General features: G+C 44.5%; 1 protein-coding gene across 4 annotated transcripts in view; it reads right to left on the bottom strand.

Moving 5' to 3' along the window:
* Nucleotides 1-14,583, bottom strand: part of cspg5b (chondroitin sulfate proteoglycan 5b) — a 72,608-nt gene continuing 58,025 nt past the window's right edge. For all 4 annotated transcript variants that reach the window (XM_039678894.2, XM_089123361.1, XM_039678895.2 and 1 more), the window contains 2 exons: nucleotides 13,851-13,976; nucleotides 1-719 (listed from right to left, as the gene is read on the bottom strand). In XM_039678894.2, the coding sequence (XP_039534828.2) occupies nucleotides 447-719; nucleotides 13,851-13,976 (399 nt within the window). In that variant the 3' untranslated portion in view covers nucleotides 1-446. The remainder of the gene's footprint in view (nucleotides 720-13,850; nucleotides 13,977-14,583) is intronic.

The raw sequence follows: 14,583 nt of genomic DNA, 5'->3' as shown, positions 1-14,583 counted from the left end.
TCAAATTAAACAATTCTAAAATTCTTTATTCTCAGTGAAAGTATTAATCTAACATTAAAAACACAAAAAGCACCTTGTTAATAATAATAGTTATCAATTTGTATACCCTGATTGTTTACAGGTTACACGTGTATGCATGTGTGTGAATATAAATGTGCTGTTTGACTAAATACAACATAAAACATGGCACCATTAACACATCTGAAAACCTATTTTGTATTTGTAATACCAAATTAACAGTTTTTCAACTTCTTATTTCCCTTTTTATTCCTGTTGCACAACACATATTCATATTCATATATTGTTTCACGTCCAACTGAATCAATGTCTTGATCATTCAAAACACTCACTTGTTAACAATCAATGTCTCATAATTTGTAACGGTCAAGACATTTCTTTTGTTCAAGTCGTCATACATCAGACAGTGTTGAAGGCTTCCACTCGTACTAAGGTGTGTAGGCCGTGCCCAGGTGGGGGCTGGATGACCCGGAGAGCACTCCAGGTAAGGAGCGCGTACTAATGGGGCTGTAGCCGGGTTCGGAGCTGCGTCTGGAGTAGAGCTGGGACAGAGGCCTCCCCTGTGCGGATCTGCCGGGGGACTTTTTAGGGGATTTAGGGAGCTTGTAGAGGAAGACGTTGTAGTGAAGCGGGGGGGTTGTTTCAGGGAGCATTTTCACCTCTTTGGGGAGGAGCAACTCTAAGTCGATGGTCACTCCACCCTGGACACGTACACACACAAAGACACACACAAAGTACACACAAGCATAACAACACAAACATAGGAATCAAAAAGCACACAACACACGATTACACACAGATGGACACAAACAAAAGAAAAAGCAAGAAAGTATAACGAATTTAACAAAAAATAAAGCACATAAACTGTTGATAACAACTCACTCATGAGCCGCTAAAAAAATGAAATCGGAGTAAAAGCAGGAACCTACAAAGTCATAGTTTTTGTTTAAGCAGAGTGATTTCAGTGTTGACACCAACCTGGCACAAAATATAGGAGGTGGGCATGACTCAGGAACAAGTAATCAACTTGCAGGAATCTCAGATTATCAAGCATATATGCAAGTTGAAGTAAACAAAGGATTGTACTTCACTTGCACTTTGTGATAAGTAGAGGGTCAATCTTTTCAAGGCTTTTGTAATACTCTATTTTGTGGCTCATTTTCAACTTCCAAAGTTACTAACTAGACTGATTGCCTACTCGTTTCTCTCTACTCTAGCCTGCTCTTAATTGCTATGCAGACATCTGGCATTAATCACCAAATGAAATCAAATGTTTAACTGCTTTACCAGGAATTCAGTTGTTCAACAGATTAGGTTTAAGAGTTTAGCTTCTGCACTAATCCTAACTCTAACTCTCAGGGGAAGGATGTTTTTCTAAATTTGTCACATTCACATACAAATTTGGTATTAGCTTAAAGTGCACCTATTATGCTTTTCCCAAAGACTATAAAAAATGGCTTTTTTCAAATCAACACAACAGACTGGGCCTTCTGACCAATAAGAGCAGAGTAGGCTTCCGAAAGGGCGGGTTTGGAGAGACAGGATCTTAACTGTTTCAGACTCTTTGAGAAATGAGGTGATGTGCAATGCATATTATGAGAAAATGTAAATATTTTTTGACATTGGATGCATGTAAATCTATTGTAGGAGACCTCAAAAACAAAATGAGGAACCTTTAAAATAGCATAATAGGGGCACTTTAATTTTGGTTTTTGAAATAGAATGAATAGACAGAATTCTGATGATAATTTGATCTATCTTTGTGTCTATCTATACAAACACACACACACACACACACACACATATGTATACTAACATAATTTCTTATTTTTATCAATGTTGAAAAGTTATAGACAGTTACAGTATATGACTATATATATATATATATATATATATATATATATATATATATATATGCAATATATTCCTGCCATCGCAGGAATATATTGCATATATTAAAAATATATTACAACAGTATATGTTTGTGTGTGTGTGTGGTGCGTGCATGTATTCACCAAGGCTGCATTTATTTGATTACAAAATACAGTAAAAAAAAGCAATATTGTGAAAGATTACAATTTAAAACAGTTTTCTATTTCAATATATTTCAAAAATGTAATTTATTCCTGAGATGGCAAAGCTTCATTTTCATCAGCCATTAATTCAGTCTTGAGTGTCACATGAAATCATTCTAGTAATGATTTAGTGCTCAAGTAACATTTCTTATTATTAATGTCAATGTTGCATAGTGTGCTGTTTAATATTTCCGTGTTAGTGTTACTGTTCTTTCTTTTCAGCAGAAATACACCTTTTTATTCAGGGAATCCTTCTCAGCTGTCTTCCAGTGCTCTGCGTAAATCTGAGATCCTTGTCGTGAGACTGGCACGGACGAAGGACTCCTATCTAGCACAGGAATACCAAGGTACACTGGGGAGCATATCCCATAGGGGTGGCAAGGTGGCTTGCCGAGGGAAAGTCACATGCTCAAAGAGGCTTACAGTTGAAATACACATGTGGGGGTCGCTCAGGGGAGGGACCATGCACACGGAAGGCACCTAGCCGACGCACAGGCAATAGACACTGGCGCCAACGTCAGGAGTGCTGGAGGAACTCAGGGCTTATGAGGCTCATCTGAAGAGAATATTGCACGTATCCAGTCTGTGGAGTGGAACGGCGAGCAAGCGAAGACACCTGAGCGGGTCCAGTACTAGCTGGTTGAAGCGAATACATGAGAGGACACAGGCTCCACTCGGAGATTAGAGAATCTGGCGAATGTGTTGGGTGTCGTTCAGCCTGCAGCTCTACAGATGTTCATTAGCGAGACGCCGAGCGCTAGAGCCCAAGAAGATGCCACACTCCGGGTGGAGTGGGCAGTCACACCAAGGGGGCACGGTCGACCTTGCTGTTGGTATGCCAAAGCAATGGCGTCCAATACCTAGTGGGACAACCTTTGCTTGGAGAGAGCCTTTCCCTTCATCTTCCCACCATAACAGACAAAGAGCTGGTCTGAGGTCCTGAACACTGCGTTCTGTCTACATAGATGCGGAGAGCATGTACTTGACAGAGCAGTGCCAAGGCTGGGTCTGCCTCCTCCAGGGGCAGCGTTTGCAGGTTCACCACCTGGTCCTGGAAGGGAATGGTAGGAACCTTGGGCACATATCCAGGCAGGGGTCTCAGGATCACGTGAGAGTAACCTGGCCCGAATTCCAGGCACGCTTCGTCAACCAAGAATGCGTGCAGGTCCCCTACCCTTTTGATGGAGGCCAATGCAATCAGAAGCGCTGTGTTCAATGATCTTGACTGATTGCAAAGGCTCAAAGGGAGCACTTTGCAGGGCAGTTAAGACCACAGAGAGGTCCCAAGAGAGCACGACAGGAGGGCGAGGAGGATTCAGTCTCCCCGCTCTTCTCAGGAACCTGACGATCAGGTCGTGCTTCCCTACCGACTTAACCTTCATTAAGGTCATGGTGTGCGGCAATAGCGGCGACATAGACCTTGAGGGTGGAGGGAGACAGCCTTCGCTCCAACCCATCTTGAAGGAAGGAAAGCACAACACTGATCGAACATCTCTGGGGGTATTCTCGGTGAGAAGAGCACCAGTTGACGAAGAGGTTCCACTTCAAGGCGTAGACGTGTCTTGTGGACGACACTCTATCGGAAGTGATGGTAGCCAACACCGCAGGTGGTAGGGTACTCAAACCTGCCTTGTCTCATCCAGGAGCCACACGTGGAGGTTCCAAAGATTGGGACGAGGGTGCCACAGGGTGCCCCGTCCCTGAAAAAGGAGGTTCTTCCTCAGAGGAATGGGTCATAGAGGTGCTGTTGCGAGGAGAATGAGTTCGGAGAACCAGGTCAGGGTGGGCCAAGATGGCGCGACCAGAATAACCTGCTCCTCGTCCTCCCTGACCTTGCGCAGGGCTCCCTGACCAGCAGCCAGCTGTGCGCCAGTGCATCCGTACCGAGCGTGCCCTCGTCAGGGAATAATACTGGGCGTAATGGGTCGAGTCATGAGAGACAAACAGATCTATCTGTGCGACCTCAGATAATTCTGACTCCATATGAGGAGGTGGCGGGCGAGTTGTGACATACGTTTTATTTACATAAAATGTATTTTCAGACAAGACAACAACCATCAAACATCTGTAAAGTGCCTCCAAAGAACCTACCAAATTAACCTACTGATCCAAACGCTAATTCTAGAAAATGCAATTTTAAATTTCTTTAAAATAACTTAAAGAGGGAGCAAGTCTAAGGTGTAAAGGTGTATTGTTTGAACGGACTAGTACATGCGTCCGTTGAGCACGGCTCGGAAGCGGCGCAGGGCGAGCTGTACAGCACGCAACTGGAGGCAATTGACATGCCATAGGCGCTGGGGTCCTGTCCAGGAGCCCGCGGCAGCACGTCCATTGCACATGGAACCCCCCGTGGTGGAGGCATCTGTCGTTACGACAACATGCCTGGAAGCTCGAACTAGGTGCACTCCGCCCCATAGGAAACTGAGGTTCGACCACGGGGTGAAGGTCTGACGGCAGGTCGGTAGAAACTGGTACTCGGAGAGTGCCGTGTTGCCATGCCCACCTTGGGACTCTGTCGCGAAGCCAAAGCTGAAGAGGTCTCATATGAAGCAATCCGAGCGGCGTTGCCGTGGCACTAGGTGCCTGTGTTCACAAACCTGGTCTCGAGAGTGAGCTAGGATCAGCCAGTCGTTGAGATCAGGATGCGAACCCTGTGTTCCCAAAGGGGAACAAGGGCTGCCTCACCAACCTTCGTGAAGACGTGAGGAGACAGGGCTAGCCCGAATGGGACAACCGCGTAATGATATGCCTAGCCCCTCGAAAGCAAACCACAGGAACAGTCTGTGTCGAGGGAGAATGGAGACATGAAAGTAGGCGTCCTTCAGGTCGATCGCTGCAAACCAATCCTGGTGCCGCACACATTCGAAAATGTGTTTGGCGGTGAGCATCTTGAATGGCAACCGGTGAAGGGAGCATTTCAGAACGCGCAGGTCCAGGATTGGCCGTAACCCACCGGTTTTCTTCAGGACAATGAAGTATGGGCTGAGCAAAAAACTCTGCAATGTTGAAGCGAGCAGGGAGAAACACATTCACTCGCAGATCACTCCACAGACCAACAGGCAATGTGAACTCGCTGTAGATCGCCATCAAACCAACACCGGAGAGAGTGGCTCGTCTCGTAGAAAAGTCAGAAATGGCTGTGGAGTGAAGAGATACTCTTGGCTCCAAAGTGAAAACATGTCTGTTTTGCTGCCAGCGTCCTCCTTATATACTCACAAGGTGAGGGGGAGATTTGCTATGCAAAATCCGAAGACCCAAGGCATTTCTTTGCAATTGGCTCGTTTTATATTGAGCAAAACTGATAGGCTTCCAACGATAGGCCATCCGACGGAACTGATGTGACAACGAAAGGGATGGCATTTATTTGAAATCGTTTTTCAAAATTTAAAAGTCACTTTGTCACTTTTTATCAATTTTATGCATCCTTGCTGAATAAAATTATTAATTTTTATAATTAATCTTATAGACCCAAAATTTTAGAATGTAACTGAATATTTATTTTGTGTAAGTAAAAATAAAAAAGGAAAAATATAAAACAGATTTGTTACGGTTAATTAGCAATTTAGTTTTTCATTTACATTTTTAAACATTCATGATGTTTGGATTTGTATCCATTTTGCTAATTTCCTTTGCCAACTCGCAAACAGATTGGACAGCAACTGACAAATCCTATGAATATTTTTCATGTTTTGTCCAAACCCAATATGTAAAAGTCAATCTATAGTCTTACAATATTGCGTGCTTATGAGGGTGAAATGTCCAGTATGGTTAGCAGCAGAACCTAATGAATGCTATGGCCATGCACAGGAGCGAAGCAAAAGAGTGACGAGGAGCAGCGAAACTGAAAAGGAGTCAAAATGGGAGCAGTGGAGTTTAGGAATAAACTGGCACTCAATTGTATTGGTAAAATGTTTTATTCCAAACAAACTTACTGTATTTATTCTCATTTGTTTTATCTCAATAAAAAAAATACAAAAACAATTTCCAATACATCATAATTAGTAATCAATTAGTTTCAAGACACAATGAGCTTTTGATACCGCAAACAAATATCAATCCAATCAGTATTTCTAAATTCATATTCAGACATTCAATGAATAAGTAGACAAACATCTACAATATATATATTTTTTAACTGTCTAAATAGCTGTTATTTGCCACAGGCATTTTCTTTTGCACGAAAGAACACCAAAGCATGCTGACTTGAGTAAGGCAGGACAGACAGGAGTTCATAAGGTGAAGGAGTCATAGGGGTGAGGACTAAAGGCAGGGGCGTCAATTTAGTATGGCAGGGTATGGCGTCTGCCATACCTTGGCTTCCTGGTCAGGTCAACGTAATATTTTTATTGCAGAATTAATGGAGTTATATTACTAAGGCTACGGATGACATTTAATTTGTAATTGTTTAATAAAAGAGAAAAGCAAGTAAATTAAAGCTATCTGGTATGTGTCACATGAGTTTAAAGGCGCTGTAAATGTGTCTATTTACCACGTGACTTTGTAGCGTTTGAGTATTGTAGCCAATCACAGGCATTTTTGTTGAAAATAATGTCCAATCAGAGAAATTACCCGGTAGTGAGAATCCGTTCAGTATCGCTCAAATAACTGAATGAGTTTGTTTAGTGCAAGTTTACTTAGTTTTGCATGCACACAAATCCTCTCATTATAACAAACATAGTGGACATCATGTAAATAAAAGATTCATTATGAAGTTTAGTCAGATTCATTGTTTAAAATGTGAGTTTTCGCACTCAATAAGTTTGAACTGAGCTAACTGACAGTAAATTAAGAGCTTTTAACTCGCTGCCTGACTTTAATTTCAATTGCAATTTTAAGAAGGGTTTCTTTTTTTTTTTTGGATGAGGCTTATTGACCTTTTCTACAAATATATACTTCACGCTTTATTAAAAAATTCTATCAGGGAGTGGAAATGGCTAATGAGCAAATAAGTGCACCTCTCCCGCCATTGTTTGTGTTTGTGTTAGTTCCCCTTCAGGGACTACCGCTGCGTGTAATCACAGTGGGAACGCCCTCAGCGTGACGCGTCTGCATGAATGAAATCAGTCAATGGAGAGAATGAGCGTACGGCGAGTGACGTCACCGACCAGGAAGCTATTAATATCCCCTGAGCACACAAGCCGCCAGCTTTATTACTTCAGCAAGCTCTGTATGTGTGTCTGAAATCTATCGATTGTGTTTGTCTGACAGGAGTTTCTCACTATATATACATATATATTAAAAAAACAATATGAGCGAGCAGTATAGCTATATGTGGCTTGTGAGTGCAGCATGCCCAGTAGGCTCTCGAGGGAGTCGATTGTGATCATTGCGAGCGCTTTCCTCTGCGAACTCTGCGCTCGTGGCGATCGCTCTTCTGCGGCGGTTACTTCTGCCCGTGTAGAGGCACGTGATGATGTTGAATTGAGATTTTCCAGTTCTGAGGAGCTGGATGTCAAAATTTTTGCATCAGAGGAAACTAGTTTGTCACAGTATACTGCAAATGGAGAAGGTTTAAACTGGGTTAAACCGGTTTCAAGCAGAATTTACACAAATCAGTCTAATGCTTATTGTTGGTGCTAAATCTGCTGGTTATGTGACGATGCCGAAGGCGGAGGAGACGCGCGAGCTATCGCTCTCCAGTTTCATCATCTTCACTTAAAGCACCGGCTCTGCCCTCTAAACCACAAAAAAGAGAGAAGTATATATATATATATATGTGTTAGTGGGGAAGGCTTACTCGACGGCGGGTCAGGCGCCATTATGAACAAGCTTTTCAGGCTGAACTGCTTAAAGATGCGGTGAGGGGGGGAAATTTATGTTGAAACAATTAGTGAGCTAGAACCGCTTTCAGACTTTTTGCCCCTTAAAGTACGTGTCGCTGGGGCTGCTGAGCGAGGGCAGTCCCAGTCGCCGAGTAACTCAAAAAATGTCGCGTCTCGCGTCCCTGTCTTTCCCGATGCCCTCAGGGTTCTGCTCTACTAACCCTGCCTTTACAGGGCGTAGAGAGACTCGGCGAGCGATTTCCTGAGGGACGCTCGTCCCCTCCGAGGAGGGTTGTGGAGTGCCCAGACCAGCGGTTCCCTGCCAGTGTGTTACAGGGTGCTGTGTCTGTCACTCAGGATGTTCATCCAGAGGCTGAACATCAGGACTCTAAGGGTGGTCCCCATCGTGAAAGACTTGAGTTCACTGCACAAAAACAAGGTGCCCTGTCTTTCCCGATGCCCTCAGGGGTCTGCTCTACTAACCCTGCCTTTACAGGGCGTAGAGAGACTCGGCGAGTGATTTCCTGAGGGACGCTCGCCCCCTCCGAGGAGGGTTGTGGAGTGCCCAGACCAGCTGTTCCCTGCCAGTGTGTTACAGGGTGCTGTGTCTGTCACTCAGGAGGTTCATCCAGAGGCTAGCCACGAGAGGCTGGTTCTCTTAGTAGAGTTTCTGGCGGAATGGAAAATTCTCCCCAATGTTTCTCAGTGGGACCTCGGTTCAGAGGGGTTCTGCCCACAGTGGTGGTCCCCGTGCAGGCTCTGGTATTAGAACAGGAGGTAAATACTCTCCTGCTGAAATGAGCTATAGAGCGGGTTCCTCCACCCAGTGGTTCCTCCACCCAGCGGGTTCCTCCACCCAGGAGTTAGGACACTACAGCCGGTACTTCATCGTTCCGAAGAAAGATGGGGGCTGCTTCCCATTCTAGATCTGTGTCTCTTAAATCGCGCTGTAGGGGAGCTCAAATTCAAGATGCTCACTCTCAAGCAGATCGTGTCACAAATCAGATCTGAGGACTGGGTTGTCTCGGTAGATCTAAAGGACATTCATGAGGCTTAACGCCAAGAAGAGTGTTCTTTCTCCTTTACAGAGATCCACTTTTCTAGGTGTAGTGTGGGATTCGACAACGATGCAGGCACGATTGTCACCTGCTCGTATTGCTTCGATTCTTACCACAGTAGATCAGGTCAAGCTAGGCCAGGCATCCACTGTAAAACAGTTCCAGGGACTGTTTGGTCTCATGGCAGCTGCGTCCAACGTATACCTTTTGGCCTCTTGCACATGAGACCGTTACAGTGGTGGCTCAGAACCAAGGGATTCTCCCCGAGGGGAAATCCGCTTCGCATGATCGTGAGTTCGCGACGGTGTTATCGCGCCCTGATCATGAGGAAAGATCCTTGGTTTCTGTCCCAAGGTCCTGTGTTAGGAGCTCCTTGTCGTCACGTTATGCTAACGACAGATGCCTCTCTCTTGGGTTGGGGGGCGATCATTGATGGTCGCCCAGCTCAGGGTCTGTGGGAGGACCAACATCGTCTGTGGCACATAAATTGCCTAGAGATGTTGGTGGTGTTTCAGGCTCTGAAACACTTCCTCCCAGACCTAAGGGGCCACCATGTTCTTGTCCGGACAGACAACACATCGGTGGTCTCTTATCAACCATCAGGGTGGTCTGCGTTCTCGTTTACAAACTGACACGTCAGATCCTTCTATGGTCCCAGGAGAAAAATTCTTTCTCTGAGAGCTTTTTATCTCCCGGGGTATTTAAGTCAGGGGTGCAGACATCCTGTCAAGACAGGAGCCGAGGCCCGGGGAATGGAGTCTTCACCCCGAGGTGGTGGAACTCCTTTGGAAACATTTGGGTCGTGCAGAGGTAGACCTATTTGCTTCTCGAGATGCATCACACTGCGCTGTGGTTCTCTCTTAGCCATCCAGCCTCGATGGGGTTGGATGCGATGGTACATTCGTGGCCGAGGTCACATCTGTACGCATTTTCCCCGATCGCTCTGCTCCCAGGAGTTCTGGAGAGGGTTCGCCGGGACGGGCTCAGTCTCCTGCTAATTGCCCCGTTCTGGCCGGCTCGAGTGTGGTTTGCGGACCTAATGTCTATCCTCGATGGCTCTCCCCTGGAGATACCGTTTAGGAGAGACCTACTCTCTCAGGCGAGTGGGTTGACCCTTCACCCCTGCCCAGAACTATGGAGACTGTGGGCTTGGCCTCTGAGGGGGCCCAGCTCATAGCTTCTGGTCTCTCGACTGAGGTTGTTGAAGACCATCCTTCAATCCAGAGCTCCCTCCACGAGGAAGTTATATGCCGCGAGGTGGAAACTTTCACCTCTTAGTGTGGAGAGCACCAGCAGGACCCAGTTAACTGCCCAGTTGGTACAGTGCTGGATTTCCTGCAGGACCGTCTCTCCACTGGGTTATCCCACTCCACACTGAAGGTGTACGTGGCGGCCTTAGCTGCTTACCATGCCCCTTCAAGTGGAGGTTCCCTAGGGAGACACCCACTGATATCTCGCTTCCTTCGTGGCACTTTGAGGCTGAGGCCTGCAGTTCGCACGAGGGTACCAGTTTGGGATCTGGCCATCGTCTTAGAAGGTCTCTCCCTAGCTCCTTTCAAGCCCTTCGAGGAAGTTTCGTAAAAGTTTCTTACTCTAAAGACTATCCTTCTTCTATCTCATCTCTAAAAAGAATAGGAGATATTCAAGCACTTTCGGTGGCTCCCTCGTGCCTGGAACTTGTTCCTGGTTCGGTTAAGGCCTCTCTCTGTCCGAGACCAGGTTATGTTCCTAGGTACTAACTATTTCTGTCAGACCTATAGTTCTGCAGGTTTTCCGTCCTCCACCTTTTCTGGCGTCAGACCAGGAGAAACTTATTTTGCTGTGCCCCGTTAGGGCTTTAGATGCTTATGTCCACAGAGCTGCCCTGTGGAGAAGATCGGAACAACTGTTTGTCTGTTCTTGGGTCACCTAAGCAAGGGTGTTCTGCATCTAAGCAAAGGATGAGCAAGTTGGTGGTCAAGGCCATCTCGCTTGCTTACGGTTCGGCCCATCAGCCTTCACCTTTGGCTGTAAGGGCTCATTCCACCAGGAGTATGGCTGCCTCTACAGCTCTTCTTTCAGGAGCTTCTCTTCAGGACGTTGGTGATGCGGCAGGCTGGTCCTCACCACACACTTTCGTCAGGTTTTTTATTTCCCTGACCTTAGCTCCACTCCCGGGGCTCAGTTTCTCTCGTCGGTTTGTGTCTCCTATTGACACACGACAGGGATTTGGTCGGATGGGGATGTGGGTATTGCGTTCCCACTGCGATTACACGCAGCGGTAGTCCCTGAAGGGGAACGTCCGGGTTACGTATGTAACCCTAGTTCCCCGAAGGGACGGACGCTGCGTGTCCTGCCATACTCCCGGCATCCCCTTGGGTCGCTTGCTTCAGTAACTTTAAGCTGGCGGCTTGTGTGCTCAGGGGATATTTATAGCTTCCTGGTCGATGACGTCACTCGCCGTACGCTCATTCTCTCCATTGACTGATTTCATTTATGCTTCAGACGAGTCACGCTGAGGGCGTTCCCACTGCGATTACACGCAGCGTCCGTCCCTTCGGGGAACTAGGGTTACATACGTAATCCGGACGTTTTCCTACATCGTGAAACTTTTAGTTTTAAAAATTCAGACAATCTTTGAAGGATGAACAAAAAAAAAATTTTGCCCATCACATTAAAAATAACATTTAAATTGGATAATATTCAGACTTTTGAGCTTTAAGTGCTGGAAAAAGTTGTGTGAAGAACTTAATTCGTATAACAGTGGTCTATAACTGTCTAATTTGCTGGGTTATGATCAAAGCTATATGTGATTCATCACCACACACAGTTGTGGTCACGTCGAGGAAGCAAGATTTTGAGATGTCATCAGAGTTCACCATACCTCGAGTTTGATGTATTGATGCCACTGGCAGCCAAACCTTTGCATTGTAGGGTGAAGTGTTTCATAGCAAAGCGTGTCTTAGCATGACGTAGTACAACAAAGCTTGACATAACATGATGCAGCGTGACATCAAGCAAGTACAAAGTGAACGTGGCAATGCCAACATGCTGGTAGGGTACTCTGGCAATAGGAATTTCACTGCACACAAACACAAGTTAGAATGATAGTTCAGAGCTTCATTTGTAGCGGTGTTTGAATTCAGAGGCTGCATCCTTTGAAGGCCAAATGTGTGTCAATGGTGCGACAAAGGCTGTCCCAATTAAAATTGTCTTTCGAATGCGGCATACAAATGCTTTCTTAGTTTTCCCAAGCCACGTAGGATAGAACGAGTGGATCTTTCACAGCCCAGCCTATCCCAAAATTCATTACATGCAAGTAACGACAGGATTTTTTAAAAGAAAAAATAGAATTGACCTATGGCTAAGCCACGCCCCCTCCACTCACTCGGACAAACAGTCAACATTCGGGGACAGGCGCTATGGCAGGTGTCACAGTAAGAGACAGTTCATAGGAGGTAATTGCTGATTTTTGGAGACAGAAAGATTATATATCATCTCAAAGTCACCTAAAGGGCGTTAACTGCATTGGAGGGTTATATTAATAATTTTATTGTTGAGAAGGTATATGAAAAGCTTCAGCTCCAGGCAAAAATGTACAGGTCACAGTGTAAACGTGATAACCCCGCATATCATTGCCGTTTGGTTTGCTACAGTATTTACATGAATCATTCAGCACAACATTGTTAACATTTGTTAATCTCGGTTATTTACAGATACATTAATGAAGCTAAGTGACATGATGTCCAACGCAGCTAGAAGCTAACGTCAACGTTTTCTAATGTTAGGCTAACGTTAGCCTAACTTTTACGTTCAAATAAGATAACGTTCAAATACGTTGTTGACTTAACTTAGAACAGATGTAGACATCCTTGATTAATTTATCCATGTTTAGCTGGTGTTGTGGTCTACCGCATAACTTAATCGTATAACTTAATCCAGAGCAAACACATGTCACGAGGCTGTATCTTGGTTGGGATGTGGCTTGGGAAAGGGTAAAAAATATACACACTGTCGTCCAGCCTCTCGGGAACCTAGTGTCGGAGTTGCATGTGCCCCATGCACACCGTTGACCATTTTAAACTTAAAAGGACAAGAAAACGAATGAAAACTGACTAACTGTAGTTCATTTCAATGGATGTAGAAGCAGAGAATGTCCGAGTGTATTGAGTTAGCTGCGCACTGTGATTGGCTCATCGCGTTTGAGGACGTGGCTTAGCCATAGGTCAATTGCACTGTTAGTTTGTAAGTACTGGGTTCAAACTTACTTGAATATCTAACAATACAAATGTTAAAATATATATTTTTAAAGTGGTTCAAATGTTGATATATCTTACAAAGATGTGATTTGACCAATAGGTAATATTCTTTATTATGTACATAAATGGACCATCGTGAACATTAGACATAGTTTAACATTTAAACAAGGGTGTGAATAGAACTTTCCAAAAGGTTATGTACAAACGTTAAAGCTGCTCGTCAATGGCAGCTGTCACAGTTGCTAAGCGACAAGAGCAGTCCTCTGTAGGCTAGACTGTCCCATTTAACAATGCTAGTTCCGACCTTTGAAGGATGCAGCCTCTGAAAAGGGATACAGCTTGGGTGTTTTGAAGCTCACATTGAGCCACCTTGAGGTGACTGCAAGGAAGAATGCCATGTCAATGCTTAGTCCATTACTGTAATTAGAGTTAGGTTTTTTTTTTTTAGTTTTTTTTTTTTTTGCTTGTTTGTTTGTTTTTAACACCATGCCAACTTTTGTTGCCATTTTCATGGCGAGAAAATTGTATGGTAAAACTATATCATGTTACAATTATTTTTTTCCCACTAATTAGAGAATTTTCATAATTCCAAGGGGCCAAGTGGTGTCAAATGTGTCTCATTACAATCACAGCTGGTTCGTTACAGAACACAATAGGATGTTCCTACACGTTGTTCATGTTGTTCTGCAGTGAGTTTACCTCCTCTGCATTGTCTTCTGTGGCGGCCTTGTCGTTTTCGAGTTTTGGCGTGAGTGAGTTCTGGTTGTTCAAAGACTCGTCCTCTTTAGGGGGACATTTGCATGGCTCTTCTTTGCAAGTGTCATCCTGTGGAGCAACACACACACACACAAGATTACTACAATAAAAAGAAAGTAACAAAATGCGACACCCTATACCCTTTTACACCTAGCATTAACATCTCAAATGTTTTTTTCGGTGACCACTTTCAATGCAAGTCAAGTCATATGGACTTATTATATTTATGATACTTATGTGGTGCTTTTTTAGAGCTTGGTAGCTCCTAATGACAGTGTATGGGAAAAACTGGGAGAACATACACAATGAGATTTGGAATGGCTGGCATGAAGCATAGTAAATTATATATTTATTCTCCCTGGCATTTAATACTACCCAATGTTATTTTGGGTCTCTCTTGTACATTGTTAATCATCCATTGCTTGTTTATTTTATTATTTATTATTATTTATTTTATTTCTCTAATCCAATATTCACCAATAATATTGGTGGGGGTTACATCAAGTTTTTTAACATCTACTCTCATGTAATGGAAATAATTATGAACATCAGCTATGCTAATTCACTTTCCATTTGCCTTTCTACTAATCTCGGGAGATGAGTCACGAGAAAAATGGCGTTCGTCAGCTTCAGTTTGTATCCAGCCTCTCATGGAGACTTCAGATGCCCCAACACC

Source organism: Pimephales promelas, chromosome 18 (genome assembly GCF_988280905.1).
Source record: "Pimephales promelas chromosome 18, fPimPro1.hap1.1, whole genome shotgun sequence".
NCBI classification, from domain to species: Eukaryota; Metazoa; Chordata; class Actinopteri; order Cypriniformes; family Leuciscidae; genus Pimephales; species Pimephales promelas.
This window is presented reverse-complemented; position numbering and strand designations above follow the sequence as displayed.